This window comes from Brassica napus, chromosome C9 (genome assembly GCF_020379485.1).
Source record: "Brassica napus cultivar Da-Ae chromosome C9, Da-Ae, whole genome shotgun sequence".
NCBI classification, from domain to species: Eukaryota; Viridiplantae; Streptophyta; class Magnoliopsida; order Brassicales; family Brassicaceae; genus Brassica; species Brassica napus.
In genome coordinates this window covers 47,433,746-47,459,734 of record NC_063452.1, presented here as the reverse complement: position 1 = coordinate 47,459,734, position 25,989 = coordinate 47,433,746, and the positions used below count along the sequence as shown (strand labels likewise).

Genomic DNA, 25,989 nt, shown 5'->3' with positions numbered 1-25,989 from the left:
AAGGTATCTGTGGAAAGCTGAGAAAGAGGAAAAATGTAACCTGATACTTACAAAAACCTAAGTCATACAACAAAGCCAATGAATAATATATGGAAAGAAACGTCGCCGAGTAAAGATCCTCAAACTTTTTATATATTCATAGGTATAAAAATAATTATGGTATTATTCTTAATAAAAGTACTAAACCTGGTTGAATCCGGTTGGACCACATGGTTCAATGACCCAAAAGTTTCTGCGGTTCGGTTGTTGGTCCGGTTTTTAAAACATACAACATTATTTTTGGTTCATAATGAGAAGTTTACTATTCAAGGCTGAAAAAAAACCCGAATCTGAAGAACCGAACTGAACCCGATTCGAAAACGTAGTACCGAACCCGAACCGAAATTGATTAAATATCCGAATGGGTTCAAAATATTGGTATCCAGAGAACCGAAACCAAACCCGACCCGAACCGAAGTATTTCGAGTACCCGAATGTATCTAAAATAGATTTATATATCTAAATATATTAATTATTTTTAGATTTAATATATATTAAAAACATCTAAAATATATAAGATAGTTTTAAGTTGTCTAAAATACTTGAAAATATATACAATTAGTCAAAAGTAAATGCTAAAATAGCTAAAATATACTTAAAACACCAAAAATACTTAAAAATATCTACTGATTATCTATCAAAATATTCAAATCAAACAAATTTATATGTTAAGTTTAAGTATTTTGACATATGTTATTCAAATTTATATGTAATATAGTATTTTATTTACAAATTTTGAGAAATTTAAACTATATATTGAATTTTAAAATTTTAAAAATCATTTAAATGAGTTATCCAAACCCGAACCAAACCCGCGAAGATCCGAACCGAACCCGAACCAAAATTTAGAAATACCCGAATGTAGATGAAATATTTAACCCCGAAAACTTGAAACCCGAATAAACCCGAACCGAACCCCCCTAATTCAGAGGGAGACAATCCCATTTGTAAATTGGTTTTGGCTCGGTTTTGTAAATTAAATTTCTGGTTTAGTTTAGGTTATAAGTTGGTATAAAATTATTTATATGATAAACTATTAACTTGATAAGTTATATGATAAATGTATAATCAGTTGAGTTTCTGATTTTTAGCTTAGCTTAAGCATTTTGGTTTCTTTTCCCCTATATTTCTAACTAGAGGAGGGTATATTAGGCCTGTAAAGGGCTAGCAAATCCCGAAGGAGTGGTGGTTTAATGGCACAAGCAGTCTCAGCCCAATAAAGCCCAAATAAATGATCTAGGTTAAATTCAGTGTCACATACATATAACCTAACTTATCCTCTGTCGTCGCCTTTCTGTCTCTCGACGTTCTTCGAGCCAAAGGTACTTTCATCAAGCTCAATTCTCTGTTCTTTGGTCGTAAATGAACAGATCTCTTTAGTATCCCGTAAGAGAATCTTTTGTTCTAATTGTTTCTTGGTTTGGGATAAGCGCAGGTAAGAGTTTGAAGAAGTGCATCACAGACCAAAGAGAAGATGTCTGAGAAAAAGGGAAGGAAAGAGGAAGTGGTGACCAGAGAGTACACCATCAACCTCCACAGACGCCTTCACAGCTGGTTAGCTTTCTGAAAACCTTAATATTCTTCTGTAACTCCTCATGTGTTAGCTGCTTATTCATAGTGTTGTAATGAAATGTAGTCTCTTCCTGCCATAGTATTGTACCAATCTTCTTATAGGGTTGTGTGTTATATGATTAGTGTCTCAAGATTATATATTTCCAAATGTAATCATACATTCGGCCTTGAAAATGAGATCTTTTTAAGTTAACTGTGTAATTGAATTCTTAAGTACATGTTTTCAATCCTTAATTTAAGCTCGTTGTTGCTATTGAAGTTTTTCTACGAGCTTAACAAAGAGTTAATCTTGTGCTGGTTCGGATTCAGTTTATAGAATTATTTCACTTCAAGGTTTTATTTGTACTACTGTTTTGTTTCATCGTCTTTAAATTTGGTATTGCGAGATTTAATGTCTACTGCTGATAAAAGAATTTACGTTGTAACAGTACCTTTAAGAAGAAGGCACCAAAGGCCATCAAGGAGATAAGGAAGTTTGCAGAGAAAGCCATGGGGACAAAGGACGTTAGGGTAGACGTTAAGTTGAACAAGCAGATATGGAGCAGAGGTATCAGAGGTCCTCCAAGGAGGATTAGGGTGCGTGTTGCTCGTAAGAGAAACGACGATGAAGACGCAAAGGAAGAGTTTTTCTCACTTGTCACCGTTGCTGAGATCCCTGCCGAAGGACTCAGTGGACTCGGTACAAAGGTCATTGACGAGGAGGATTGAAGAGTTGGACTAGTCTGTCACTTTGACAAGTTTTGGGGCTTTCTTTTTTAAGTTCTTGCGTTGTTTTCATTCAAAGAGTCTTCGTGTTTCTTTGTAGTGTTACTTGAATTGTCTGATGCAGTTTATTGGAAAGACTCGTTTTCTTCTCCAAAGACCTAAATATGAATCTGTTTTTTTGTTCTTATCTTCTGAATTTTGCTTGGAGCTCGCCTTCCATGGTTCAGAGTGATAAGTGATAACCAAGGTGACATACAGAAGCGATGATGGTGTTAAACAAGGTGATACAGAAGTCATGACCAATGTGATGCATGAGCTTTCTTTTTTAAGCTATGGTTATCGTGTTTTTTTTTTTTACAGCGTTATGGTGTTCAGTGACTTCTTATATATGAAAAATATAATCAAATGCTAAAAATCTCGTAAGATTAAAATGAATGGTACAATGACACTGCCTAACACTGTAATGTTTTTTTTTTTGGGTTTATTATACGCTACTCTCACTACTTCGCCCTAGTAGCTAAAACATAAAAGCTAAAAGCGAAACGTCGACAGCAGGATTCGAACCTGCGCGGGCAAAGCCCAATTGATTTCGAGTCAATCTCCTTAACCACTCGGACATATCGACTTCTTGTTCACACCTGCTCCTTTAAGCTTTAATAACTTGAGAGATCTCAGTATTGGCTAGTTAGCAAAACCACCGTAGCACTGAACCGGCAATCAAACCGTACGAAGAAATCTAAACCAACGTACCAAGTGATGTTTTTACGTGATTTGCTTCTGTAACTGTTTCTAGTTTTTTTTTTATTTAAATGAGAAAAGGCAGAGAGAAAAATCAGTTTGTAGCTGATTATACTTTTGTGATATTATTGAATATTGGGTTCACTCCTAACAACCGGTTTGTGGTATTACTGAATATTCTCAGATTTCTGAATAGCTGAAATGATTTGCCTAGATAACCGAACAAAACCAGTTTCATTAGTATATCTAAAAATCAAATTTCATTCATCACAAAAACCTTTTTAAAAGAGTATAGAGCTATAACCGAAGCAGGTTATCAAAACCATCAGACCCAGCAAGCAACATAAAAAAAACATAAGATTGTTTTTCGCCATTTTGGCGGCAGAGAGAGGAAATCTCAAAGATCAGCTCTTCCAGGATAGCGAGGGAAGGGAATAACGTCTCTGATGTTGTCCATCCCCGTAGCAAACAGAACCATACGCTCGAACCCAAGTCCAAACCCTGAATGCTTCGCTGTTCCGTAACGTCGCAAGTCCAAGTACCACTCATATGGCTCTACTGGTAAACCAATCTCCTCAAGCCTGTAAACAAAAAAAAAACATTGAGAGATGGAAATAACCAAAAACTAGCCAACACTGAACAAATAGGTTTCACTTTCACGAACCTTTCCATGATGACGTCAATACGTTCTTCTCTTTGGCTTCCACCAATGAGTTCTCCAACCTAAAAGGCATAGCAAAAGACGCCATTCATGTGTATTCTTCCACAAAAAAAAAGCAGAAAACCTTAACTCGGTATTAGGAGAAGATGATGGATGATCTTTATTACCTTTGGAACGAGGACATCCATGGCAGCAACTGTCTTTCCATCGTCGTTAAGTCTCATGTAGAAAGCTTTGATTCCTTTCGGGTAGTTGTACACAATAAGAGGCTTCTGAAACACAACCTCTGTCAAGTATCTGCAAGATAGGAGGAGATACAACATTAGTAACCTTATTCTTACAAGTGTTTCCAGTTAATAACTAGTTCCAAGGGTTACAGAAAAATATAACCTTTCGTGCTCAGATGCTAAGTCGATACCCCATTCCACAGCATTATCAAAGTTCTTTCCTTTAGCCACAGCTTCCTCAAGTATCTTTATCGCTTCCGTGTACGTTAGACGACCAAAAGGAGTCGAGGCAACAAGTTTCAGCCTGTCAATGCATCCCTTGTCGAAGTTCTTAGCCATGAGTTCCATATCATCATAACGTTTCTCAAGCAGCCACTTGCACATGTATTTCACATATGCTTCTGCGCAGTTCATATCGTCCTACACAAAAGTAAACCAGTTTTAAGACACTGCAACAACAAAACAAAACAAAAATGAAATGTTTTATTACCTCAAGATCAGCGAAAGCTAACTCCGGCTCAACCATCCAGAACTCAGCAAGATGCCTTGAGGTGTGAGAGTTCTCCGCCCTGAAGGTGGGACCAAACGTATACACGTCGCTAAGACCACAAGCATAAGTCTCCACTTGCAACTGACCAGAGACTGTCAAGAAAGCTTGGCGACCGAAGAAATCTTGCGAGTAATCAATCTTCCCATCGACTTTAGGCAAACCAGGCTTGAGCCTTGACCTCGCTTCAGTCGCGGCAAAATTCGCCTTCGCATCATTGAGCTCAGCAACGGAAGCGAGGATCGCTTCCTTGCTCGCTTTAGCAGCTTTGAGCTCCGCCACAGCTTCGCCTCTCTCCTTGACAACGACCCTCGCAGCTTCGACGTCGGCCTCGGTAGGAGGAGGGTTCTCAATGAGTTCCCTCTCAAGCTTCTCAGTTGTACTGATCAATGTCGTCACTTGGAACATTTCACCAGCACCTTCGCAATCACTTGTGGTGATGATCGGAGTCTGAACGTAAAGGAAACCTTCTTCATCAAAGAAGGTGTGGGTTGCAATAGCAAGAGCGTGACGGATTCTTGCAATAGCTGAGATCTGAAAAAAAAAAGAAAAAGGAGACTACACTGAAACCCTAATTAAAGTCGGTAACTTTCTGATCAAGTAATAGTTTTTTTTTCGATTAGGGCTTTAAACAATCTCTAATCAATGTCAATGAGGCTAAAAAAAAGAAGTGATTTTTTCTCCTCACCGAGTTGGTCCTTGCACGAAGATGAAGAAACTCTCTCAATCTCTCAAGAGTCAGCTTCGTCTTCGGAATCGGGTACGTACCAGGATCCACCGTACCCAAATCAATCACCTCCACAACGCTAAGCTCAATCTTCTGCTTCGTACCTTTACCTTCCGGAGGAAGCTTCAAATACCCATCGACGGTCACGCAAGTCCCCGTCGCGATCAGCTTTGAGAGATCCGATACGGAAGCGTCCACCATAACCTGGAGATTCGCCGGGCACGACCCATCGTTCACCTCGAGAAAAGCGAAAGCCCCTTTCCCTTGCTCCCTCCCCGTTTTCACCCACCCGCTGATTCGGACCTTCTGACCCGCGAGTCCGGCTCCTCCGTCGGGTCGGCCCAAGATCGATTGGATGCGTACCCGATCGGAAAAACGCGCTTTCTGCACTGTTGAAGAGGAGGCTTCATCGTTGGTCAAGGAGACGGCGGCTAGTTCATCTACCGGCGGCGGAATGTCTCCACCCATTGTTGTTCGTGATAGAAATTTTGCGGCGATGTTAAAACCCTAATTGGTATATTATGCGAATTTGGGAAATATTGAAACGTATGTTGTTAATGGGCCTTCCGACCTTAGGCCCACTTATGAAGAAGTTTTTTAAGTGTAAGGCCCAACACATTTCGTTTAGGTGTAAATATATATTGTCAGCTCGAAACCCTAACTCTGAGATTACGCACTCGTTTGAGCTTATTGCAGCCGTCGGAAGAGAAAGCAGAGAAGCAAATCAGCCATGGGTAATCCTCAGAGCTTCTATAGTTTTTTTTTTTTTTTTTTTTTTTTTGTATAACGAATCTTTTGGTATTTTTTTGCCTTTGGATCTGTTTAACGGTGAGTGTTTGTTGATGATGTTCAGGCAAAGTTCACGGTTCTTTAGCGCGTGCTGGTAAGGTGAGAGGACAGACACCGAAAGTAGCAAAGCAAGATAAGAAGAAGAAACCCAGAGGACGTGCTCACAAGCGTCTTCAACACAATCGCCGTTTCGTTACCGCCGGTACTTTCTCAGCTCCAGAGATACTCTATAATAGTTAACATTGTTCAGTTTAGCTGTGAATTAGGATTAATGTTAGGAATTATCTACAGAAACATTTGAATAAAACTGGATGTTTATTTGCTCTTTGGTTAGCACACTGGTGGTCATGCTACTCGAGTGCTTAGTTGAATCACTTGGCTTAGTATATGCACATTGATTTATATGTTGCTGATTGATATTTTGCAGTTGTTGGTTTCGGTAAGAAGAGAGGACCCAACTCTTCTGAGAAGTAGAAGCCCTTTCTGTGACCACCTTTCTGTTACAAGATAGATATGCTGGAGCGAGACCTTTGTGTGAAAGGTTCTCTCATTTGGCTATTTTTGTAACCTTTCTTCTTTTGTTTTAGTCAACGTTTACTTTGGCACCAAACTTATGTTTTAATTCTATGAAATGAAATACAACTTTTTTACATCTTGATCTAGACGCAAAAGTTTGATTCAACTCTACTTATTTGCACCAACTAATATTATCGTTTATTTTGCATTAAAAACTAATACTATATTCCAAGAAGCTTTTGAAGTACTCGTCAACCAGCAATTACCAATGAAAAACCTGACGTTGAGTGACTTCAAAGTTCGTCATGAAAGCCTTTTGGTTTATCGGATCCTTGAGGTACTGTACGGCCATTGACGCATGGACAGCAGCACCGTAATGAAGCGCATCCTCGTTGACTCTATAGAGCGAAGAATGAGCTGATGCGTAACTTTTGGTCTCATCTTGCATTCCTAGGAAAGCGAAATGGCCAGGGATTGCTTCCGCAAAGTAGGAGAAATCTTCTCCTCCCATAATAGGCGATGCTTCCACAAAAGATTCTTCACCCAACAAATCTCCGACCATGTTCTTGAACTGCTTGTATAAGCCAACATCGTTCACAGTTGGTGGGAGTGGTTCTTTGCCGTTTGGTCTTAGATTCACTGATGCATTGCATCTGTGAACTGTTGCTTGGTTGGTAATAACCTGGAACCAAAGGATGAAACAGTGGGTTTGGTTTTTATAGAAAGAAGCAATGATGATAGTGTCAATCTTGAATCACATATCACCTCTTTGACTCTCTGTTCAAGCTGAGAAAAACTGGTGAAGGCTCGGAGAGTTCCTCCTATGGTGACCGAATCAGGGATTACATTGAAGGCATCGCCTCCGTTAACCTTAGAAACTGTGACCACCTACAGAAGCAATTGGCATGAGCTGCGTTACAAGAAAAGCCTAGGCCATGTATAGGAAAGGTTACCTTTGAATCCAAAGGGTCAGTTTCACGTGAGACCAAATGTTGAAGACTGAGGACAACACTTGAAGCTGCAATAACTGGATCTACTGTATGTTGCGGGATGGCAGCATGACCTCCTTTCCCTGTGATTACAGCTTCAAAGAATGCAGATCCAGCCAGCATGGAACCTGGACGTGAAGCTGCTTTGCCTAAAGGAACACGGTTGGTAAAATGAATCCCGAAAATGGCTTCCACATGCTTCAAAGCTCCTTCTTCAATCATCTTCTTCGCTCCACCCAAACCTTCTTCAGCTGGCTGGAATATAAGCACCACAGTTCCCTACCAAAAGAAAAATACTGATTATGTCTTATTTAAGTCAAAAGTGCGGTTAAGAGCGAATCCAAAGTATTATTAACCGAACCCCGGAATACGTATAAAACTTGAATAGAGAACCAGGTACACTAAATAAACCTGTAACACGTGGCGATGTTGTTGAAGAAGCTTGGCAGCACCAAGAAGCATAGCAACATGGCCGTCGTGTGCACAAGCGTGCATCTTACCAGCAACTTTGCTCTTGTGCTCCCACTCGACACCTTCCTGAATTTTCAAAGATTATCAATCAGATCATACACTTATAAACATTCTCGAATCAATGATCGTACACCTGCATAGTCAACGCATCCATGTCAGCTCTCAGCGCAACGAACGGAGGTTCTCCGGTGCCGATGTAGCCAATCACGCCGGTCACAGCGACGGGATGCCTGTACTTGACTCCGATGATGTCCAGCTCTGATCGAATGAGTTTGCTGGTCTCGAATTCTTGGTAACCCAGCTCCGGATTCTCGTGGATCTTCCTTCTGATTCTCACCATCCAATCGAAAACCTCCGGAGTTTTCGCGAGTTCGAGGAACTTCTTCGGGAATTGAGATGCATCGCCGGTGGTGTGTGAAGATTCCGATGAAACGTGAAGTGAGAAGAGAAGTTGGAAAGTCAAAGTGAAGAGCAAAAGGTTGTTGAGATTAGCCATGTGATGAGGAAGAAGAAGAAGGAGAAGACAGTGAGTTGTGATTAACTGTTGACGCCACTCGATCAATGTAGTAGATGGAGACCAGGCCAGGGCGTTTGGTTATCCGTTGGCCTTCGGATCTGTTTTTTCGGATTTCGGTTCTCTTTTATAACACCTCATAGGTCCTATTCTAGTAAATTTGCAAGTACGAGTCGGGTTCGGATATAACACATCGTGTTCAGATCGGTTTTGTATCACATCATAGAACCCATAAAGTAATCATATATTATTCGGATTCGGGTTATATCGGATCGGTTATCTGAAATAAAATCTAAAATTTTAAAGTAAAACATAAGAAATATATATTTATTTATATATAATTAAATTTATAAATAAGGTAGTTATTTAAATTTTAAATACTTATTGTTATATAACATATCAAAATAAATATGAAATTGAATATTTGAAGTATATATTCATGTTTTATATAATTATATTGTATATTATTTTGGACATTCGGATCGGTTTTTTCAGATATTTTTTTGGATTTTTCGATTTTTTTCGGTTTTTCGGGTTACCCGTTCAGGTTCGGTTAATAACACTTCGGGTTCAGATATATTTTGTACCAACTTATAAGATCCAGAATTCGGTTTCGGTTCAGATTTCGAGTTACATATAATATACCCGGGACTAATGGAGACTATGACACTAATGGGCCTAATATTTTAACATTAAGCTCTTTAACTTTATTCACTGAAATAGTATCATGGATCTTGTTGTTAGATCAACGACATGAAAAACTTGTCAATTATAACATCGGGACAACGATTTAGTTTAATTAAAAAGTAACACATTTCGTCATTTCGCATCTTTCCTAATTTTAAGAGGAAATGTATTCAATTGAGAGATTTATGTGATTTGTATCAAAATAACAAATCTGCTGTTACTCAAATATGAATTTTAAAAACTCATTTACATTTTATTTTATAAAGTAATCTGAAATTCATTGTTATTAAAAATATTTTAAGTTGTGGAGTTTTAAAGTTTTCAAGTGATTTTAGAATGTTTGTGTGAAGTTTATTAGTTAAAAAAATTAAAACTCGAATCTCATGGTTTTAGGTGATATTGTAAAGTGGTTTAATAAAAATCATTTTAATCTCTACAATTCATTCAAATCGTTTAAAACCTCATTAAAAATCAAATCACCTCAAATTTTAGATTGAATACCACCCCCTTACTTTTTTATCGGAAAGCTATTACACACATTATTCTTTCTTTAAATAACGTTTTTAAAACTTTGGCGGCATTTTACTTTCTCGAGTAACAGGAACCATTGCACAACGAACTAAACATCCACAAATTAACAATAGTAATAATCTTAGTTTCAAAGTTATTATTTGCTAAATATCCGATAGTTAAAAAAGGACAGCCTTCAATTTACTTCCTCTTCCACCAGTTTACTCTTGCGCATTCATATCTAGTTCACTAATATAGTAGTGAACTAGACATAAATTAGCATCATATTGTGCAGTGCCGCATAGGATGATACACTTCCTTGCGAAGAAATGTACAATCATCCAGACACAAGTTTGAATAGAACTTTCGCGGCATTTTACTTTCTCGAGACATATTCCACATGTGCACAATTAGATCTTTTAAGCATAGTCAGATAAAACATTCATCTTGGTTTCTTAACTTGTTAAATTATTATATATATGTTAGGTTGCACAGTTTCCAAATCATCAAATTTATTTATTTATTAGTATTAATCTAAAATTGTTTATGGTCTCAAGTCCAATTTTGTGCACAATATATTGTGATAAGGAACCCCAATTCTAATAGGATTATGATCTTAAGAGATAAGAATCATATATCATGTGAGTTTACTATTAGAAATAGGATTTAGATAATATAAGCAATGTCGAGTAATGACATTGTGTTGAGAGTTTGAGAGATTATATGTTGTGAGAGCTTAAGTTTTGAGTGATTTTCTTAAGCATAATAAAGTGAGTTATACTTTATATTTATATGATCTTGAGAACAAGATTTGGTATCAGAGCCAGCAGAGACGATCATAACAAGCGACCACCATAGGAGATATTACAACGACGACCACAAAACCGAAGGAAGGAGGAGGTCCTTCATCAATTAGTTGTCCAATGTTAAATTCAACTAATTATACAGTTTGGGCTATGAGGATCAATGTGTTATTAAAAGTCCACAAGGTGTGGGAAGTTATCGATAATGAATCCAAAGATAGCGATAAGAATGACATGGCTACAGCTCTTCTTTTCCAGTCCATATCTGAAGCCCTAATCTTGCAGGTAGGAGAATTAGACACAGCAAAACAAGTTTGGGAGGCAATCAAAGCACGACATATGGGAGCAGAAAGGGTTCGAGAAGCTCGTTTGCAAACTCTTATGGTTTTTGATGATTTCGTTGGCAAATTATCTGAAATCTCATCCAAAGCTGCAGCACTAGGATATAATATCGAAGAATCCAAGCTAGTCAAGAAGTTTCTTAAAATCCTTTCACAGAGAAAATATATACATATTGTTGTTTCCTTAGAACAGGTACTCGACCTTAAAACCACAATGTTTGAAGAGATCATTGGACGTCTTAAGACATATGAGGAGCGGGTAACTGAAGAAGAAAGGGAAGCACAAGACAATCAAACCAAGTTGATGTATGCAAACCAAGAAACTCAATAGAATCAATCAAATCGAGAATATAACGAATGTAGAGGCATGGGACGAGGTGAACGATACTATAACAGGGAAGAGGCCATGGATGCTACAACTAGGATTGTGATCGTGATCTGTCCCAAGATCACTTGTTTCCGGTGCGACAAGAACGGTCACTTCTAAAAGAACTTGAGAACTAGATTACATATTTACTCGAAGAGTCGAAGACTTCTCTGTGGAGTCTATCATCTCAGTACAAAGGACCAGTTGTGTGAATTGAATAGAAAACTTCGTTGTTTTAATCCAAGTAAACTCTCTAGCACAAGTACCCGGTATGAGACCGACGAATATACTATTGTTCTGAAAAGGTCATAATCTGATAGTAGACTAAATTCTTAATTACCCTTTGCATTAAAGCACTCCAATGAACTGTTGATCATAACAGGTTGAGCCAAGTCTATTGCAGTTTGGTTTCCGCACTATGCAAAACAATGATCTTTGGTACAATAGACACTATGAAACTTGATGATGAATACTTATTTCGGCATTATAATTTTCAAATGGGTCTATGGCAATCTTCATAAAAAATGTATTTGGAATTCAAATTTTCAGGACAATGTATTGGCGGTAACGTCGACGGTAAGACTTATAACTACAACACTCTCCGTTGCTTTGACTTGCAAGTAACAAATCATGTCTACAAGAGAGATGACTAGCAAATATGTTTTTGAGATCTCCATCATATTTCGACTGCCTCACATTCTATTTACTTGATTGTATATCCTTTCAATTTTGCCGTGACAAAATAAAAAAGTATATCCCTTCAATTCTTGGTTGGGGGCAGTGACACTTGGGATAAAATAAAGCAAACAAAAATCGGAAAATGATAAAAAAAAATCTCAACAAACCAAGAAAAAAAGATAACTTCATACATTCATAATGGGAAAATTCCTTAAAAATACCCAGACTGAATTTCTTTTGCTACTTTAATACACGAACTTTTTAGGATCCCCATTTAATACACAGACTAAATTGCGTTACCCATAAAATACATCAACTTCTGAATTTCGGAGGTTTCACACTTCGATTCTAACAGCGTTAACTCTGTTTAACAGAGAATCAAGACGACGTTATTTTTTTAATTAAGCACGTGATTAAACCGTTAAAACATCGGGTTCCTTCATCAAAAGCCCCAAATTGAAAGAAGAACAAACCCTAATTTCATTCAACTCTTTATTTCCCAGAAATCCCTCAAATCGATGGCTAAGAGTGAAGGCTCGAGTTCTAGTGCAAGGTCATCCTATAAGAAGAAGGTCGACGGTCCGTTATGCTACTGTAATAAGAGATCGACTCCGGCGAAGGCATGGACAGATGACAATCCGGGTAGAAGATTTTGGTGCTGCGGTTCTCATGGGTTCGTCGATTGGATTGATAAGCAGGAGCAAAATGAATGGCAGAAATGCACCGAAGAGGAGGAATGCTCAAAGCCAGTCCACACCAAATCCGGTGAGCACACAACCTTGTGTTGATCCACAGCCATCAACTGCTCCAACTGCTCCAACTGCTAGAGGCCGTGGCCGTGGACGGGGAAGGGAGAGAGGGCGTGCTCGAGGCCGTGGACGTGAGTGTGTGCCTCCTGTTCCAAGAGAGTCTGGTTGCTATATTGCTCCTTACTCTGGTCGTGTATTTGAGGTATGGGGGTCTGCTGCTGTGAGTGATCAGAATTCACAAGCCTCTCAACAACAACCTGAAGACTCTTAGGCTCTATAACTTCATAATCTTCTTCTCTTATTTTATTTGGATGTTTTAAAACTCTCTAGGATGATCTTCTTTTGTTTGGATGTTTTAAAACTCTGTAGGATGATCTTTTGTTTGGATGATCTATGATATGTATTTTTAAGAAATTATACAGAAAGAAGACTCAAAATGTAACAACAACAAACATAAAATTCATTGATCAAAGAGAGATGAAAATGATGCCATTACAATAAAAGACACACACAAACCATGACAATCCGAAACAGAAAGACCAGCAAAAGACACAAACATGACAAAACAAAACAGAAACACAGATCCTAATGAAACATTACAACAAAAGAGACAAACCATAACTACTTCTTCAGAATGGTAATGACAAGGATGATTGTGACAACAGCGAAGCCTCCCATCGAAAGAGCAATGAATTGCCTTAGCAATTTCTCCTTTCCAACTGATGTGATAAGAGCAATTTCAAGTTTTTTCTTCTCCTCTGCGAGTCTGTCCCCTTCCTCCAACAATAATGCAGTTGAATCTTCAGATGTGGCTGGTTGAGAAGCTGTGCTAAGCAACTGTTTCAGATTTCTGATTTCTTCTCTCTGGCGATCCATCACGCCTCTCGCCTCCAGTAAACTTTGTTTCTGCCATTCATTTTGCTCCTGCTTATCAATCCAATCGACAAACCCATGAGAACCGCAGCACCAAAATCTTCTACCCGGATTCTCATCTGTCCATGCCTTCGCCGGAGTCGATCTCTTATTACAGTAGCATAACGGACCGTCGACCTTCTTCTTATAGGATGACCTTGCACTAGAACTCGAGCCTTCACTCTTAGCCATCGATTTGAGGGATTTATGGGAAATAAAGAGTTGAATGAAATTAGGGTTTGTTCTTCTTTCAATTTGGGGCTTTTGATGAAGGAACCCGAGGATTTTACGGTTCAATCACGTGTCTAATTAAAAAATTAACGTCGTCTTGATTCTCTGTTAAACAGAGTTAACGCTGTTAGAATCGAGGTGTGAAACTTCCGAAATTCAAAAGTTGATGTATTTTTTGGGTAATGCAATTTAGTCTGTGTATTAAATGGGGAGCCTAAAAAGTTCGTGTAAAAAAAATATATCCCTTCAATTTTTGGTTGGGGCAGTGACACTTGGGATAAAATAAAGCAAAACAAAAATCAAAAAATGATAAAAAAAAATCTCAACAAACCAAGAAAAAAAAGATAACTTCATACATTCATAATCATATGATGTGGAAGGTGCAAAAAGGTTACACAAAACTAAACATCTAAAAGAAACCAAAAACTTGCGTTTGCCAAACAGAAAGGCGATATCGTCAGAATAAACAATTATTTCACTTTCCTTCAAAACGGTCTCGTTTCAGGAATATATATATATATATATATATATATGCCTGGAAGTTTTCTAACCAAAGCTTTTTTATTTGACGTTCACTTAGTGATCTCTTTAGTCACCGGAGGAATATCGACAACTCCGTCACAGTTTTCGCCGTCAAGAGTTGACTTCTCCGGCATCTCTTTCTTCTCCTCAGGTATATCCTTAGGGCCCAAGAAACTTGGTTGATTCGTAGAAGACAACAGCCTTGCCCACATTCTATCCGTAATCACCACATTGTTCTGCTTCTCTGTTATCCTCTGCAACAACATCCACATTCTATCATAGTCAAAACTCGGGATTGAAAGCCAGAAAAAATGCATTTGATATGTGTCAGGTGGTACTTACGTAGTAAGGAATGTATGTTTGTCTTCCATTGACAAGACCACTGGTGTAGCCAGTGTAACCGGCCATTGCACCATGAACCGCGCTCTGAGCAAGAAGTGTACAGTAAACGTTGTCTGATGCATTGCTTGGAACAGCCCGGATCATGTATGTAGGATCTATGTATTTGAGATTCATCACCATATTAATCTTCTTAAAATAATCCTATCACCAGAGAAGAAAAACACTAAGATGAGTTTTCTGGAATGGACTAAGAGAAAGTTTTGAGTCTTTTGTATTTGTTTTGTTTACCTTGATGCTTTGGGATAGCCACAAGCCGACATCTTTAAGAAGCTTGTTACCAGAGGCGTCAGTGTTGGATTCCATGCTTTTGGACATCAACTCTTGCCCTGCTCCTTCAGCAAGAACAATCACCATGTGACCATTCTCCTTGATCCGTTTCTCAATGAACTCCAACAGTCCACCTTCTCCTTCCAGGTAAAACGGTGACTCGGGAATCAAACAGCAATCGACATCTCTGCTAGCTAATGTAGCATACATCGCTATGAATCCTGTAGTTAAATCACATTGAATAGCCTTTAATCAGTAACAGCTCCAAAGGTTCTTAAACTGTAACGTTCAAAGCAAAAACTTACCACTGTAGCGACCCATAAGCTTAACGAAACCGATACCATTCTCGTTACTCTCGGCTTCAACATGTGCTGCGTTGATAGCTCGCTGAGCCTCCTCCACAGCAGTATCAAACCCAAAAGATTTATCTATCACTGGTATGTCGTTATCGATTGTTTTAGGGATTCCAACCACAGCAACTTTGAGTCCACGCCTTCTAATTTCCTACATGGTTTTATATTATCTAATTCAGCTATTGATTGCTAATATTGTGTCGTATGATTTCACAATGTGAGTTACCTCAAATATAACTGAAGCTCCTCTCTGTGTTCCATCTCCACCAATGATGTAAACCTGATTGATTCCTCGGTCTTGGATGCTATCAACAATCTTCGTGGTATCATGTCCACCTCGTGAGGTCCCGAGGATCGTTCCTCCGCGTTTATGGATATCGTTCACAACTTTGGAGTTTAAGGGGATAGTGTTCTTGGCATAGAATCCCCTGTATCCACCCTGTGACAAATAACAATCATAAGAACAATAGTCAACAAAAACTCTAAACCGTAAATGAAAAGAGATTCACAAAAGCTTACATCGATTCCAAGAATTCTCTTTACTCCATACATGTATGACAAGCTGCTCACTATCTCTCTAATTACGGTGTTGAGACCAGGACAGAGACCTCCACATGTGACGATGCAAGCGTGGACTTCATCGGACTCAAAGTAAACCTTTTGGCGCGGGCCAGCGCGTCTGAAATGGACTCCTCTTGGACCATCCTTGTGGACTACAATCTGAATAACAAGAAACATAATCATCTAACACCATCCTTCAAACAATTCAAGAAAAGAAGATGATTTGTACCTTCTCAGGAACACTATCATCCGCATCAACAAAGTACTGCCTGAATAAAACGAAGAAACTCACGTGAACAAAAGCAAAACTTTCAACCCTTAAGACAATGGCAAGAGAGTTGAAGATACTTACTTAACAACAGAGTAAGCTGGGTTGTCTTGTAATGGATTTGGGTAAGTCTGCAAAAAGCACAAACCACGAAACAGATCAAAAACATTGAAACCCAAAAGGAAAAGATTCCACCTTTGTTAATCTCAAATCAAATTAAGCAAAACAATCAGAGATCAACGTACAGGAAGATCAGGAAGGTAATCAACGAGATGAGGAACATCCTGTAGTATATAACCACCAGGACCGTTGACGATCTTTGGCTTGTTACTCTTTGGATTAGACATAACGTTGATCAAATCAGACAGAAACTACTTTGAAAGGAAGAAGGAAAATGAGAGAGGTTGAATCAAAAACAAGTCAAATCCTATAAAAGAGAACCCGTTTTTGAAGGAGTGGTAAGATAGAGAGAGACCCAAAATAAAGACGAAGAACTTTCTCGCTCTTTTTTTTAGATGGGGAATTTAATCGAACAGGTGGTAGGCATCAATGATTTTGTACCTAAATAAAAAAATTTGAACGGAGGAATAATATATACATACACAGATATACATGTGTATGTATACCCACTTCGCTACATGATTCTCGGGTATATATATGAAAATAGTGGTGGAAGGAAAAAAAATAAAAGAACGTTGAAACTTGGAGAAGATGATTTGTATTATTCTAGAATCTTTTTAACTTTCCGTTTATTGATTTGGGCCTTGGCAAAGAAGTAATTCATAAATTAATGTTTTTGTCAAGAAAATGATTATTTAAAATGATTTTTACATCTATTCGGTATTTCCTTTCAAATTTCTTTTTTTTTTTTGTAAAAACCATATTTCCTTTCAAAATTTTACTTATCATATTTTATATCTGAAGAATATTCAGACGTTTAAATTAATAAAACCGAAACACAGAATCTCTTGAAAGAGAGAAAGACAAGTCCAGTTTGTGTGTCGGTTATATCTATTTTATGTGTTTGAATATTTTGTTTAATAGTTTTTCTTAAATCTATTTGCTGGTTGCGAAGAGAGAGCATGGTTTTAATATTTTCAAAATGCACAATAAGAAGTTGACAAACAGCCTATAAGTTCATGATGCTATCAGATGACATACTCGCTTATTCATTTTTATTATAAAAATATTTTACTTTTGGAATCAGCTCACGTCGTGTTAAATAAAGCTATACACGTGTAGTCGCCTGATTCTTCGAGTGTTCTGGAATCGACGAGAGCAGCCAATCATATCCATTGATCGACGGTCAACGGAAAATAATGAAAGTTAAATGGTAGATCGATGTTATGTCCTGCATTGTCTACTGACGTGAACCATAAGTTAGAAACAAAACGAAATTACATGGGCTATTGCGATAGCAGAGCATTAATTAAAGGATGACATATGGACAACGATAAGGTCCATGAAGCAAAGTCCAATGCCCACTTGCCAAGTTCAGTCATAAGTTGAAACATGCATACGAATCAATTCAGACTTTGATAGACGACACATTTAGCAAAAGTGTGATATAAAAAAGCAAATCGGAAGGCACGATGAGAAATAGTAATTTCCTTGCTTCATGCTTGCGTATTATTTATGTGTATTTCATACCAAGTTCTTTTTTTTTGCTTACATAAAATAATGTTCTTAAATGAATTATTAACGCTAAAATCTCTCAACTAAATTTGTTTTCGGTAAAATCTTCAAACTAAGTACTTAACAAACTAATTTTTTTTGCTTAAATAAAATAATGGTCTTAAATAGATTTTAACGTTAAAATCTCTCAACTAATTTTTTTTTAAATGGTAAAACCCCTTAATTATGTTTACTTAATGTAGAAACTCATAAACTAAAAATTTACCGGTAGTAATGGTAATTATGATCTGTTAGAGTTTAATTCATTAAATAAAATTAGTTTGGAGGTTTTTCGTTAAATATTTAGTTTGTGGATTTTTACTCTAAACAAACTTAATGGAGAGGTTTTAATTAACATTAAAAATCCTTCTTAAATAGGTAAAATAGCATTTCATGGTTGTCTGTCAGATTGCTAGCGGAAATTCTGCTTCTTTTTCTTTTTCCCTTTCCTGAAAGAGAAGAATATACATACATACGTACATACATACACTCTCACTGTCGCACATTTACATGTATATGTATATGTATTGGGACAGCCTATGCAGTATTCTCGTGTATGTATGGTCTAGAAAGTGAAAGGAAAGGTGACAATGAAGGATGAAAAAACGAACGTTGAAACCATTGATAACTAGTTTCATTAACTCTTTTTGCCAATAGTCAAATTCCAAAAGCAGAAGTTGAAAAAATGCCAAGTGTGATGGAAATGGTAAATTAAAATCGTATAATGTTTGGTGGATTTATTAAATTTTTAGTCCTTTGATCATCAACTAAGAATTTTTAGTATCTGGGATATGATCGATCAGGTGACATATCATGGTTGTTGTATACATTATTTACCACACACCACCGCATGGATAGCTATGTTATATTTACTGGGATAAGTCCTAGTTAGTTTAAGATAATGATAATATTATTCTGCGTCATATAACTTAAGTTCATTACCTTGTATAAATACCGATCTATTGCTTTCATAATAAGATAACTCATTCTATTCCAATTTATTCATGGTATCAGAGCGTAAAATTCTGGAACCTATATCTTATTAATTTTTTTTCTCTAACGTGTTCTCATGAAGAACATGTCAGGTACGAATTCATCTTCGAATTCAAGTCTGAGCTAGATCATCAACTCAAATACTTCTTCTATTTACTACTTACATCCGTTAGACAATCCGGGTGCTCTTATTACCTCTGTTCTACTTCAAGATGATAACTATACAGAATGGACAACATAATTGTCTAACTCAATTCAGGCGAAACAAAAGCTTGGTTTCATCAATGGAACCATTACCAAACCATCCGCAGAACCAGATCTATCTCGATGGATGGCAACTAATTCAATGTTGGTCGGATGGATACGTACATCTATTGACCCAATGATACGATCAACAGTAGCCTTTGTCCAAGATGCACACAAACTATGGGAAAGTCTTCAACGACGTTTCTCTGTCAAAAACGGTGTTCGTGTCCATCAACTACGCGAATCCATCAATACTTGTCTACAAAACGGCCAGACTGTGATTGAGTATTATGGACGACTCACTAAATTATGGGAAGAATTGGATAACTTGCGCACAATGCGACCGTGTACGTGCGAGGCTTCAGCTGATATTGAAAAGGAGAATGCAGAGATTCGAGTCCATAAGTCTCTCTTTGGTCTCGACGAGTCTCGTTTTTGTAATATAAGATCTCAAATCATTGATGAGGATCCTCTGCCTGACATCAATAATGTTTACTCCCGAGTCATACGCGAAGAGCAACACAACAATACAACCAAATCAATTGAGCTTAAGGGAGAAGCTATTGGGTTTAATACTCAAGCAGATACACCTAAGAGACAATTCAAATTTCTGCAGTTCGGAGTCGTGACCCAAATAGGCCAGGTACACATTGTTCACGGAAAGGTCATGATGTCACTGAGTGCTTTCTTTTACATGGCTTACCGGAATGGTGGAACGAACAACATAGGAACAATACCAATACTGGAGGATCTCAACGAGGACGTGGTGGTCGTTTCTCAAACTCAAGCAACCATGGACATGGCCGTTAAAACTCCACACGTCCTTCAGCTAACAATGCCTATACTACATCGTCCATCAAGAATGATCAAATTGGACAGCTGGTTCAACTTCTGCAGTCTTCCCGTTCAAACATCTCTTTTGAACGTCTGTCTGGTAAAGCAAAGTTAACTGATGTTATTATAGATATAGGAGCCCCACACCATAGACATGAAACGTGTTTATTTCGAGCAATATCATGGATATTCTTCCATCTTCAGTTAAATTTCCGAATGGACGTGGGTCTAAAGCTACTAAAAAGGGCCAACTTGTTCTTAGTCGAGATTACTACTTAGATGATGTGTTATACGTTCCGGATTTCAACTGCACTTTGATTTCTGTCTCTCGATTGCTCAGACAAACGAGATGTATTGCCATATTTACTGATACTTTATGTGTCTTGCAGAACCGTTTTACGAAGACCCTGATTGGAACAGGTGAAGAACGTGAGGGGGTTTATTATTTTATTGGAGTCAAAGCTGCAAGTGTTAATAAGACTGCTGGTAGGACTGCTTCTACATCAGAACTATGGCATCGACGGCTTGGACATCCTTCTTTTCGTGTTTTGTCATCTTTGCCTATTTTAGACAAGTTGTGTTTTGATTCTGATCAGTCTTCTTCTTCATGTGAAACCTGTTTTTGTGCTAAACAAACACATTTTGGTTTTATTGAAAGTTCTAATAAGGCTTCGGCACCGTTTTGTTTAATACATTGTATGTTTGGGGCCATATCACACTCCTTCTTCATGTAATGCTAGATACTTTCTTACAATTGTGGATGACTACTCATGGGCAATTTGGACATACCTTATGTTAGAAAAATCAGAGGTGTAAACAATTCTAAAAGAATTCTTTGCTCTCTGCGAAAAATAGTTTGGTACGACAGTAAAACAGATTCGAACTGACAATGGGTCCGAGTTTATGGTACTCTCGCCATTCTTCAAGAAACTTGGGGTCATGCATCAAACTTCTTGTGTGGATACACCACAACAAAATGGCCGTGTTGAAAGGAAACATCGTCATATCCTAAACGTAGCTCACGCATGTCTCTTTCAAGCACGACTACCTTCTACATTCTGGGGTGAGAGCATTCTGCTTGCTTCTCACTTGATCAACTACACACCATCTCAGGTGATACAAGGGAAATCACCGTATGAGTTACTCTTTGGCAAGAAACCTGATTACGATCAATTAAGGGTGTTTGGTTGTCTTTGTTATGCCAATCGAAAATCAAGAGACAAGTATAAGTTTGGCGATAGAAGTCGACGTTGCATCTTCATGGGATATCCATATGGGAAGAAGGCAAGGCTGCCGTATGATCTGGACACTCGTGAGTTCTTCTATAGTCGAGATGTAGCATTTTCTGAATCAAAATTTCCAGGCGTGGACACAGAAGACTACGTTGCACCACCACTCAACCATTATGACTCGACGATCGATGACTGACTACTCCCTGGTAGAGACTCAAGGAGGAACAATTCTACTCCTCCGAATGATATTGTTGATACGACCTCTTCCCCTGCTCCACAAGTAACCTCACCACCACAACCTGACACAGAGGCACCTTCCATACCGAAACCAACCTCTCCACCTTGCAATTTAACTTCTACTACAACTTCTGCACCAGTTACAGACATCGCAGAAACAACATCACCAGGTATACCAGAAGTACTTGGTTGAGGACACATAACTAAGACTCCATCAATCTTGCTCAAAGACTTTGTTGCATCGTCTGCTAGCAGTGATAATAATAAACCCTCTCGCACTCTCTCCTTGCCCGATCTCGGTCCTCAAGAAACGGTCTCAGGTATGAATCCTTACCCAATATCAAGTTATCTTTCTGACCATGTCTTTTCAAACAAGCATCGTGTGTACATGACATCAATTGTTCATGATGATGCACCCCGCTCATACAAAGAGGATGTTATAGTTAAATTATGGCTATGTCAGATGAAGTACAAGCTTTCGAGATCACTGATACATGGGACGTTACAACACTTCCTCCTGGCAAGAAAGCTTTGGGCACCCAATGGATCTACACAAATAAGTACAATGCAGACGATACTCTAAGACGACGCAAAGCACGTCTTGTGGTTCTTGGCAACAATCAAACAAAAGGAGAAGATTTGAATGAAACATTTTCCCCCGTTGCGAAGCTAGCTACAGTTCGCATTATCCTAAAACTCGCAGCATCGAAGAACTGACTTGTCCATCAAATGGATGTCAGTAATGCCATTATACATGGCGATTTTGAGGAAGAAATATACATGAAACTTCCACAAGGGTTTAAATGTTCTGATCCTACGAAGGTCTATCGTCTCAAGAAGTCTCTTTATGGACTTCGTCAAACCCCACAGTGTTGGTACTCAAAAATACCGATGACACTTCTCAACTTTGGGTTTTCACATGAATATGCTGATCAATCATTGTTTTCTAAGGTCTGTGGTGATGTCTGCATTCATATTCTGGTTTATGTTGACGACTTTGTCATTGCCGGCAATGATACTAAAGCTCTTCAAGAATTTAAAGAGTATCTGAAACAATGCTTCCGTATGAAAGACTTAGGTACACTTAAGTACTTCTTTGGTCTAGAAGTCGCACGCAACGCGTCTGGATTCTATATTTCTCAGCGCAAGTATGCGCTTGATATCATTACTGAGACATGTATTCTTGGCGCTAAACCGTCACCAGTCCCTATCGAAATCAATCATCAGCTGGCAAAAGCCGAAGGACCTCTAGCTAATGCACAATATTACCGTCGATTAGTTGGGCGTCTTATTTATTTGAAAAATACTCGGCATGATCTTGGAAACACTGTCCACATTCTGAGTCAGTTCATGCAAAAGCCATTACTACCACATTGGGATGCTGCTTTGCGGGTGGTTCGTTATCTAAAAGGATGTCTGGGCCAAGGTATCTTCTTAAATGCTAAAGATAATCTTCAGATCAGTGCGTATTGTGACTCAGACTGGTCGGGATGCCCTCTTTCTAGACATTCCCTTAGCGCCTATATCGTTTTCCTTGGTGAGTCTACCGTAACATGGCGGACAAAGAAGTAGGATGTTGTTGCACTCTCATCCGCTGAAGCTGAATACAGATCTATGTATGATACTCTTAAGGAACTGAAGTGGTTGAAAGGTCTTCTTCAGTCATTCTCTATTTCTTATCATGCTCCAATGAAGTTATATTGCGACAACAAGTCTGCTCTTCACATTGATGCCAACCCTGTCTTTCATGAAAGAACTAAGCCTATCGAGAGGAATTGTCATCATGTTCGGGATGCTGTTAAGTCCAAGCTTATGTATACCGAGCATGTGTCTTCCAGGAACCAGCTCGCTGACATTCTTTCTAAGGCGTTACCTCGCTCTCTCTTTGAAGAATTAGTATCCAAGTTGGGTGTTCGTAATCTCACACTTCTAACTTAAGGAGGAGTATTGGGGATAATTCCTAGTTAGTTTAAGATAATGATTATATTAATCTACATCTTTATCAACTTAGGTTCATTACCTTGTATAATAAATACCGAGCTATTGCTTTCATAATATGATAACTTATTCTATTCCAACATATAAATAAATCTTAACTTTTCCAATAACATTTACATACACAACACCGAAGACATTATTTGAAAGTTGAAACAAAGTACAATACAGAATTACGATATGAGAAACCGAAAACTTAATCAAATCTATTGAAATGATGGGGAATGCATGTGTTTCCAGAGAAGATTTAATTTATAAACGAAATAATCTTTCAATTCTTAAGTTAATCTTATTGGATAAGCTCTTGTTAAATAAAAAATTATCTCTCAGCTCTGTTCCCTCTCTAAAAATCTTACACAGAGGAGAGAGAAAGCTTTGGGTTTGGTTCGCCAGAGTTGTTCCCGTTCATCGGGCTGTCGACTCTGGGAAGAAGAAGCTTCTCCAGTTCTTCTTCGCCGGATTTTATTTCCGGGAAGCGTTTTCTTCGCTTTCTCCGGGTCCTTTTCCCGGTTCCGTCCGATCAAGGCCTTCTGTGCTTTTTTTGCTCAATTGACTCTCGAATCTCGCAGTTGTGATTCGATTGATGTCGATTTGACTACCCTTGGTCTCAAGCGGTGAAGGAGGATGAGTTGGATGCGGTTCTTAATTTGCTTAGTGGTAGTTTCGATGGCTCTAGAGGAGATCTCGAGATAGTCTCGATGCATCTCTCCGTTGAAGAGTCCAGGTGAAACAGATGGGTGAGATGGTCTCAGACTCCGGCGTGTTCCGGCGAAACTACAGGTGGTTTCGTCTTCGCCGGCGATGTCTTCTTGGTGTCGGTCACGGTGATGTGACCAGGTGACGCGTGTCTCTGGAAGGGGTGGGTTTCAACACGTGGGCGTCCATGCACGCTTCAGTACGCGTGGCGACGGATGGCGCCGATCGTTTATCGGGTTGGGCTTGGCCCAATGTTTTTTGTTCTTTAGTTTGGCCTTTTGTTTTTGGCTTTATGAATGTAGGTGGACTCTCTTTGGGCTTAGTCCTTTAATAAAATAATAGATGGCAAAAAAAAAAAAAATTTAATCTTATTGAACTACAGCTAATAAATTATTCTCGTCTCTCGAGCGGATTTTTTTTTTCCTTTTTTCTTTCTCTTTTACAAAGGGAGCAAAATGTGAAACCTAATAATCATGAGATTTTTACCAAAAAAAAAAATAACATGAGATCAAATAAATCATAACCGTTATATACGTTGTTCAAACAAATCTGCGGATGGGCCCCATCTCCCGACATTATCATTGGACCCACATCAATGTATGAAGTCCAAAGAAACCAAAACAAATTAATTTCCTCCTGTATACAGTAAATCAAATAACGTGGCCAAAGTAAAATGGAAAAAGATTCGTAAAACATGTGTTTGCCTTATAATCCAAATAGATTATCCTTAAATGCTTTTTCCTATGTTCTTTACTGCATTCTTTAGAATATAATCTATTTTTTATATAATATAATATGCTGTTTTATTAATTAATCCGGAATTAAGCTCAAAAGTTCGTCATGTCAAATGATTTAATCAATTAACTAATGAAAATGTCCTAACTCAAATTTAACGTAAACACGTAAAACGAGATGTGGAATCTCCGAAGGTCCCCTATTCATCAAAATCTCTTTTTTTTTAATACAAAAATACAAGAATTTACATCTCAATCACAATATTGAGAAACAAATATATCTATCTATACCATTGAAGTGATTTGGCTTACTTGTTCTCCATGATTTTAGGATATTTTGTTTATTTATCATGTTTTCAACACTTTTAATTAATAATTTTTTTATTTGTCATATTTTAATTATTTTAATTGAATCTATGTTTAAATAACCGATCTATATTATTATTTAAAACTTAAAAATCATCATTATATAAATATTTGATATTATTTTATTTATTCTAAAATAAATGCATAATGTTTGAATTTGCTGATTATATAATATTTGATGTTAAGTTTATATGGGAAATTTGACTTGTCATGTTCTCCATGATTTTAAGATATTTTGCTTATTTTTCATGTTTTCAACACTTTTAATTAATAATTTTCTTATTGTCATATTTTAATTATTTTAATTGAATCTATGTTTAAATAATCGATCTATATTATTATTTAAAACTTAAAAATCATCATTATATAAATATTTGATATTATTTTATTTATTGTAAACTAAATGCATAATGTTTGAATTTGCCGATTATATAATATTTGCTGTTAAGTTTATATGGGAAATTTGCTTTAAACTATTACAAAAGTTTAACCATGCTAAGGGACTGGGATATAATGAAACCCTTGATTTTATATTGGTGGATACATGTATATACGTATTGTTGTTTATTGATGGACATAATGAAACCTTTGATTTTGCAATATGTATTGATGTTCATTGACTATTTTAAAACCCTTGATTTTGCAATACATATTGACATGTTTATTGATTGTTGAGTTTTAATAGTTAGTTATACTTTTATATTATAAAGTTTTGAAATATTGATTGTTTTCTAATAGTACACGGTGAGAAGATAGATCATACATTAACAAGGAATATTGTTGATGGTATTAAAAAGGAATTTGCTAATGTTTTAATATATCGAGTGAATTGAATG

General features: G+C 37.6%; 6 protein-coding genes and 1 non-coding gene across 7 annotated transcripts; 2 read left to right on the top strand and 5 right to left on the bottom strand.

Moving 5' to 3' along the window:
- The first annotated feature begins 1,198 nt into the window (after positions 1 to 1,198).
- LOC106432802 (60S ribosomal protein L31-3) lies at positions 1,199 to 2,503 on the top strand. The gene is made up of 3 exons (XM_013873649.3): positions 1,199 to 1,361; positions 1,475 to 1,593; positions 2,040 to 2,503. The coding sequence occupies exons 2-3, from the start codon at positions 1,514 to 1,516 to the stop codon at positions 2,317 to 2,319; spliced, it is 360 nt and encodes a 119-aa protein (XP_013729103.1). The 5' UTR covers positions 1,199 to 1,361; positions 1,475 to 1,513; the 3' UTR covers positions 2,320 to 2,503.
- A 356-nt stretch (positions 2,504 to 2,859) lies between these two features.
- TRNAS-CGA lies at positions 2,860 to 2,941 on the bottom strand. Its single transcript has one exon. It is a non-coding gene; the product is annotated as a tRNA-Ser (tRNA).
- Positions 2,942 to 3,269: 328 nt separating this feature from the next.
- LOC106432830 (asparagine--tRNA ligase, cytoplasmic 1) lies at positions 3,270 to 5,724 on the bottom strand. The gene is made up of 6 exons (XM_013873672.3): positions 5,178 to 5,724; positions 4,433 to 5,023; positions 4,106 to 4,362; positions 3,883 to 4,012; positions 3,719 to 3,777; positions 3,270 to 3,635 (listed from the first exon to the last, which is right to left on the bottom strand). The coding sequence occupies exons 1-6, from the start codon at positions 5,682 to 5,684 to the stop codon at positions 3,452 to 3,454; spliced, it is 1,728 nt and encodes a 575-aa protein (XP_013729126.1). The 5' UTR covers positions 5,685 to 5,724; the 3' UTR covers positions 3,270 to 3,451.
- An 83-nt stretch (positions 5,725 to 5,807) lies between these two features.
- Positions 5,808 to 6,657, top strand: LOC106432832 (40S ribosomal protein S30). Its single transcript, XM_013873675.3, has 3 exons — positions 5,808 to 5,950; positions 6,070 to 6,207; positions 6,433 to 6,657. Exons 1-3 carry the CDS (start codon positions 5,947 to 5,949, stop codon positions 6,477 to 6,479), a joined length of 189 nt encoding a protein of 62 aa, XP_013729129.1. The 5' UTR covers positions 5,808 to 5,946; the 3' UTR covers positions 6,480 to 6,657.
- On the bottom strand, positions 6,426 to 8,601 carry LOC106432831 (IAA-amino acid hydrolase ILR1-like 2). Its single transcript, XM_013873673.3, has 5 exons — positions 8,115 to 8,601; positions 7,922 to 8,047; positions 7,475 to 7,789; positions 7,287 to 7,409; positions 6,426 to 7,203 (listed from the first exon to the last, which is right to left on the bottom strand). Exons 1-5 carry the CDS (start codon positions 8,475 to 8,477, stop codon positions 6,784 to 6,786), a joined length of 1,347 nt encoding a protein of 448 aa, XP_013729127.1. The 5' UTR covers positions 8,478 to 8,601; the 3' UTR covers positions 6,426 to 6,783.
- A 4,650-nt stretch (positions 8,602 to 13,251) lies between these two features.
- LOC106432810 lies at positions 13,252 to 13,734 on the bottom strand. The gene has a single exon (XM_013873658.1). It carries the CDS (start codon positions 13,732 to 13,734, stop codon positions 13,252 to 13,254), a length of 483 nt encoding a protein of 160 aa, XP_013729112.1.
- Positions 13,735 to 14,108: 374 nt separating this feature from the next.
- Positions 14,109 to 16,849, bottom strand: LOC106432840 (ATP-dependent 6-phosphofructokinase 7). The gene is made up of 9 exons (XM_013873684.3): positions 16,392 to 16,849; positions 16,231 to 16,277; positions 16,108 to 16,147; positions 15,837 to 16,037; positions 15,544 to 15,756; positions 15,270 to 15,468; positions 14,926 to 15,185; positions 14,638 to 14,838; positions 14,109 to 14,549 (listed from the first exon to the last, which is right to left on the bottom strand). The coding sequence occupies exons 1-9, from the start codon at positions 16,491 to 16,493 to the stop codon at positions 14,346 to 14,348; spliced, it is 1,467 nt and encodes a 488-aa protein (XP_013729138.1). The 5' UTR covers positions 16,494 to 16,849; the 3' UTR covers positions 14,109 to 14,345.
- Between the last annotated feature and the right edge of the window lie 9,140 nt (positions 16,850 to 25,989).

What these genes read in the sequence shown, in the direction of transcription:
- LOC106432830 (XM_013873672.3), bottom strand. Translation starts at nt 5,684, where the DNA reads ATGGGTGGAGACATTCCGCCGCCGGTAGATGAACTAGCCGCCGTCTCC. An exon ending in TTCGTGCAAGGACCAACTCG is followed by an intron (nt 5,024 to 5,177) that starts GTGAGGAGAAAA and finishes TTTTTTTTTCAG; the next exon opens with ATCTCAGCTATTGCAAGAAT. An exon ending in TGGATGTCCTCGTTCCAAAG is followed by an intron (nt 3,778 to 3,882) that starts GTAATAAAGATC and finishes TATGCCTTTTAG; the next exon opens with GTTGGAGAACTCATTGGTGG.
- LOC106432840 (XM_013873684.3), bottom strand. Translation starts at nt 16,493, where the DNA reads ATGTCTAATCCAAAGAGTAACAAGCCAAAGATCGTCAACGGTCCTGGT. An exon ending in CCAGCTTACTCTGTTGTTAA is followed by an intron (nt 16,148 to 16,230) that starts GTAAGTATCTTC and finishes CGTTTTATTCAG; the next exon opens with GCAGTACTTTGTTGATGCGG. An exon ending in GGCTATCCCAAAGCATCAAG is followed by an intron (nt 14,839 to 14,925) that starts GTAAACAAAACA and finishes CTCTGGTGATAG; the next exon opens with GATTATTTTAAGAAGATTAA.
- LOC106432810 (XM_013873658.1), bottom strand. Translation starts at nt 13,734, where the DNA reads ATGGCTAAGAGTGAAGGCTCGAGTTCTAGTGCAAGGTCATCCTATAAG.
- LOC106432832 (XM_013873675.3), top strand. An exon ending in TCGCCGTTTCGTTACCGCCG is followed by an intron (nt 6,208 to 6,432) that starts GTACTTTCTCAG and finishes GATATTTTGCAG; the next exon opens with TTGTTGGTTTCGGTAAGAAG.
- LOC106432802 (XM_013873649.3), top strand. Translation starts at nt 1,514, where the DNA reads ATGTCTGAGAAAAAGGGAAGGAAAGAGGAAGTGGTGACCAGAGAGTAC. An exon ending in CACAGACGCCTTCACAGCTG is followed by an intron (nt 1,594 to 2,039) that starts GTTAGCTTTCTG and finishes ACGTTGTAACAG; the next exon opens with TACCTTTAAGAAGAAGGCAC.
- LOC106432831 (XM_013873673.3), bottom strand. Translation starts at nt 8,477, where the DNA reads ATGGCTAATCTCAACAACCTTTTGCTCTTCACTTTGACTTTCCAACTT. An exon ending in AACATCGCCACGTGTTACAG is followed by an intron (nt 7,790 to 7,921) that starts GTTTATTTAGTG and finishes TTCTTTTGGTAG; the next exon opens with GGAACTGTGGTGCTTATATT. An exon ending in TTGAACAGAGAGTCAAAGAG is followed by an intron (nt 7,204 to 7,286) that starts GTGATATGTGAT and finishes CTTTGGTTCCAG; the next exon opens with GTTATTACCAACCAAGCAAC.